This window comes from Porites lutea, chromosome 8, assembly GCF_958299795.1.
Source record: "Porites lutea chromosome 8, jaPorLute2.1, whole genome shotgun sequence".
In the NCBI taxonomy this organism is placed as follows: Eukaryota; Metazoa; Cnidaria; class Anthozoa; order Scleractinia; family Poritidae; genus Porites; species Porites lutea.
In genome coordinates this window covers 17,800,380-17,805,253 of record NC_133208.1, presented here as the reverse complement: position 1 = coordinate 17,805,253, position 4,874 = coordinate 17,800,380, and the positions used below count along the sequence as shown (strand labels likewise).

At 39.3% G+C, this 4,874-nt stretch overlaps 1 protein-coding gene across 1 annotated transcript; it reads right to left on the bottom strand.

Moving 5' to 3' along the window:
• Positions 1-257: 257 nt before the first annotated feature.
• Positions 258-2,740, bottom strand: LOC140946312 (potassium voltage-gated channel protein Shaker-like). Its single transcript, XM_073395408.1, has one exon. It carries the CDS (start codon positions 2,481-2,483, stop codon positions 1,206-1,208), a length of 1,278 nt encoding a protein of 425 aa, XP_073251509.1. The 5' UTR covers positions 2,484-2,740; the 3' UTR covers positions 258-1,205.
• Between the last annotated feature and the right edge of the window lie 2,134 nt (positions 2,741-4,874).

The following is a 4,874-nucleotide window of genomic DNA, read 5'->3' as shown; positions in this document are numbered from 1 at the left end:
AGAAACGATAAGGAATACTTCATGGTGTAGACTTCATGGGGGGTTCAAGGGGTTTTAAGACGATGGTATCTAATGCTAACCTTTAAGCGGAAACAAATCTGTTTCGTGAAAACTATTTAAAGGAAAAATTGCTTTGCTTTGACCTCCAATATGGCGGCATTGTCACGTTGGTTGCAAATCAAGGATTCATGGGTAATGTCTCCGAGGCTAATACTGAAATAATCGCGTGAACAAGAGTTGCCTGAGTAGCTAAACATTTCTGTTTTATTTCAAAAGTCATCTTGTTAGGTAATGCTGTTCACGTAAAAAAAAGCAATCTTTTAAATTTCACGCTCAAGTTGAAAACAAACTTTTCCGTCTCCACCAAACTTTCACGTATCCACCAAGCTTGGTATTGCCCGGGCAATTCTTAGCCGTTTTGTCAGTTTTAAAAGGTGATGCTGGCTTTGTCATTGAGCTTAAATAACAATATTCGCAGGCATTATCGTTAAAACAATTCTACAACTCACGGCAATTAAATTGACCGCATCAGCGATGCGCTATGTGAACTAATCAGTCCAGGTCAAGTGACTTCTTAGTCGCCTAGTCTCAGGGGAGAGTGATAAATGTCCGGGAGGTTCAGTCCCTAATTCCTTTTCAGGGATGTTTTTCCTTTTTTAATGCTCGCAACGCCTTATGGTGTCAAATTGATTGCTCTGTGGAGTTATGAAATTCTTTCAACCCTGTGCCTTCGTCACAGAGGAAAACAATAATATTCACAGGGTTTTGTCTAATACAGTAAATGCTCGAATTAGCGTCCGAGGCGCTTATTTGATGCTTTTAATGGAGAGGGGAGCGTTTTTTCGAAGCGGGGGGCTAATTTAAAGGAGGGGTGCTTATTTCATTCTTCAAAATTCGGCCCTGAAGATGACTCTTGTCATCGTTTCAAATGAACGAAAACTGCAACCTTAACATTAAAGGGCCTGTGTCACGGCTGTATGGTTCATTTTCAATTATTAATATTGCCAGTTACGCTTCCTTGCGGGCTATCAAGATTGTGGCTCTCGGAGCTATTTAACTTAACGCAAACGAAGGAATTACTTGCAAACGATGCAAAAGGGGGAGGCGCTTATTGAATACTTTTAGGCAAGGGGCGAAGGAGACGTTAATTTGAGCATTCACGGTAAATTATCTTAAAGTATCCCGGCCTATCATGGGAGTTCTTGTCATCGCTTTGATCTAAGGAAAAGCTGCTTTAAGTTGTCAACGAAAGCTTTTTTCCGCTGACTAGGATCCCCATAGCTGATATAAAACTTGATAAAGTTTGACACTAGTACAGGTGTAGGAAGACAGAAGAATACCACTCCACTCATTGCACAAAAAGACCCTACAAATTTCCCAATAGTGGTGGTGGGAGTCACATCGCCATAACCAACACTTGTCATAGTGATCACCGTCCACCAAAAGGCGTCTGGTATACTTGAAAAGTTCGGGCTCCCTTCCACGTAAAATATAGCACTTGAAAAAATAACTACGGAAACCATGAAGCAGAATCCCAGAGATCTCAACTGCTCTAAACTGGAATATATTGTATTTACTAATAACTTGATGGCATCGCTGTATCTTGTGAGTTTAAAAACACGCAAAACGCGTATGAGACGAACGGCGCGGATCACGGCGAACGAGTCCACCTGGTTGGTTCTTTTTTCAAGCGCCAGAGTGAGATAAAACGGAAATATGGCTAGAACGTCCAAGATACCCATCCATGACTTAACGAATTTCCAAAGCGATGGAGCGGAATAGAGACGCACAGAATATTCCAGTGTAAACCAAGAAACGAACACGCCTTCCGTGACAAACCAATAATCCACAACCTGATCTGCGGTTCCACCATTGCTTGTGTTGTGGTAAGGTTTTTCGTGTTTTATTTGCAGTTCGGGTACAGTTTCGAGGCAAAACACAATGGTAGAGAATATTATAAAAAAAATACACCACAATGCAAGTATGCGTGCGGTGTGGGAGGACCTGGGGTATTCAAACCAGAGCCAAAGTTTTCTTTTAAGAGGATTCAGGGGTAGAATTTCTTCCATTTGCTCTTCTGAACCCGAGAGGTGATCCATGCTGTCCGAATAATACTTATGGGGTAAACCATAAAACTCAAGCTCCTCTTGAAATGTCTCTTCGCTAACGTCTTCCGGTTTCGCTAAAATGCCCCGCGATTGGTAGAAAAACAAAATGGCGTCAAACGACGGTTTGTCTCGGGCAAAGACGTATTCGTCGCGCGTCGGGTTGTAGTACTCGCTCCGTTTCGTCGGAGAACCGAGCAGAGTCTCCGGATAATTGCCGAGGGTCTCCTCGTAAGTCTCATATCGTATTCCGCTGACGTTGATGATAACTCGCTGGCTGCTATAGGCTGGAACAAAGCATGAACTTGAAGTGCGAAGTCTTCGCGGGCGTGGAGTCTGTAAGCCAGCAGATAACCCAGTGTTGTATGCTTTTAACATCTTGTGGAGTCTTTACTGATTACTTTCCTTTGTAACTGCTGACCATGAATGCTTCCGCGGTTCTTTCTTGATAAGGTCGCGAGTTATGCATAATTAAAGCACAGCACAGTACATCTTACCCACACAAAACTAACCACGAACCATTCATTGTGCATCGTAAAGGACATTGTCTCAGCAGGGCTGACCTTGTATTTTTGTAAGCAACGCCACCATTCTTAGATCGAATACACAAGCAGTACACACTTAGGGCTTTTTGTGCCTGAAAGAAAATTTTTGACAAGTAAGTAAGTTCACTTGATATGAATTTGCCAGAAAGCTGTTCATATTAATTTATATTACTTCAGTAGAAATGTCTATGTTATGTACAAATTGAAACAAAAAATGTGTAAAGGTGTTTTTGTTTTTAGAAATGCTTTCTGGAAGTATCGAAGATTTACCTTTTTTCAAACGTTGCCCCTGAATTTATCGTCATCGCGAATTGACAAGTTGCGGGTTTTACGGCCCTCGTTCAGCCCTCTAATCCTGATGTCCCCAAGATATCCCCAAACTAGCTGTTTGCCCAAACGTTAAGAGTTTTACGATTGTGAGAGCAATGTTCATAGTCACCAGAAGCCAAATTATGGAACATTCGCAGACTTTTATGGAAAGACAGCAACACACCCTTTTCTCCTTTTTTACAAACTTGTCACTCTCAAGTATCTTACTAGGTTCGAGGATTGCCAAGATCAGTCAAGCAGTTTCAAAGATACTTAAAGAAGTAAAGATAATGAATTTACTGACTTTTTTATTTTCCTACCTGAATCCAATGACTAACACAAATGCAGTATCAATTCTTGCCAGTCTGCACACATTCTGTTCAGCTATCAACACAGCACATACCAGACTCCTACTAAGTTTATATTTTTGTTTATTTCGCCACCTGCCCACCCTTAAAAAAATTTCGTTAGAAAAATAGAAAAAACAGCTAAATTTTACACAGTCATATTATAAAGGATATGTCTTATTTTCAACCTAACGGTAGATCTACACGACCCATTATCTGTTTTAACAAACCGCGTGCACAAAATCATGACTGTACACCTATTTGCTTTGTAATGACGAATTTATAAACCCTCAGTTTATAGACACTGTTAAACACACACAAAAATATACACATATATATCAATATATATTAGGCAGTAGCATACCGCAGCATATTTTCTCTTCTTGCAACTCCATGCAAGTATTATCGTATAAGCGCAAAACAGCACACGGGCAAAATCAGTTTATACACATTAATCGTTTAATACGCAATTCATGAAGCCTCGAACGAGAGAGAAAAAAAAATCAAACATGTTTCTCTCGAGAGCTGGTTTTCTTTTGCCTACACTATCTGAAACGGCTATTATTAAACGTTGTGGGTTTTCTCCTTTTTCGTCCTTCCTTCGGTGCAGTTAAATTAAAGTTATGTTTTTGTAGGTCTCTAGAATATTCTTTTGCATACTTCGAGGCGTGTATATTTGTTTTCACTAATGCATGGTATTAACCACAAATTAACAACGGGTAAATAATTACAGGTCTTGTTTCCTTCCGCGTTACCTCCGCCTGATTCACAATTTACTCGCCACAACCCGACTGATTTATCATTGAACGAAAATCACAGGAAAATATTAATATTAAAGAAGTCGAAAAGAGGCTTTAGCAAATTTTCCCTCATCGGTACGTACAGTCAGTATTCAACTTGATATTATTCTTTTTACTCAGTGCTCTATTTGAAACCGAATAGTTTAAACATCGTTTCCTTCGTCTTGGGGTTGCTTTGTCTGCTAGACAAACTCTGCATTCATTCGTATACTATACAAAAACGAATATTGTATGCTTTAGTTTTGTACTGCAATTTAGGCTAAAAAACTAAAATGAAATAATTACAAACCTTACGGGCAACTCCTTAGATAGAAAATAGATCAGTTTTTTTCGGGGAGTTTACCTTGAAAAATAACTGCAAACAAATATAATGTATACTACCGATGACAGCTATGAAGTAATTTATTTCTCGTATATGACCTTGGACAAAATAACTAGAGGAGGTTATTTTGTTTTGACGATAAGGAAATTTGGCTTTGCACCGTTAGACAAATGAAATATCACCAACCTGCGTCATGTCGTCAGTTTTACAAACTATAAAGTTAAATTACATAGATCATTGGAGAAAATAAGAAAAACCAAGCAGGGCTCATGAATTACAATATCCTATAGTCTGTCAACAGTAATATACATTAGAATGTTAAATTAGCCGTGGTTGTAGTTGCCATGAGGAGGAAAATTTCAGGAAATTTTCTGAAGGGCTGCAAAGAAAAAGACTGTTTTCAGGCGCCAGTGATATACCCGGTAGATAATTCAGTTATCATACGA

Excerpts from the sequence above, each read along its gene's own strand:
- LOC140946312 (XM_073395408.1), bottom strand. The coding sequence starts at position 2,483 with ATGTTAAAAGCATACAACACTGGGTTATCTGCTGGCTTACAGACTCCA.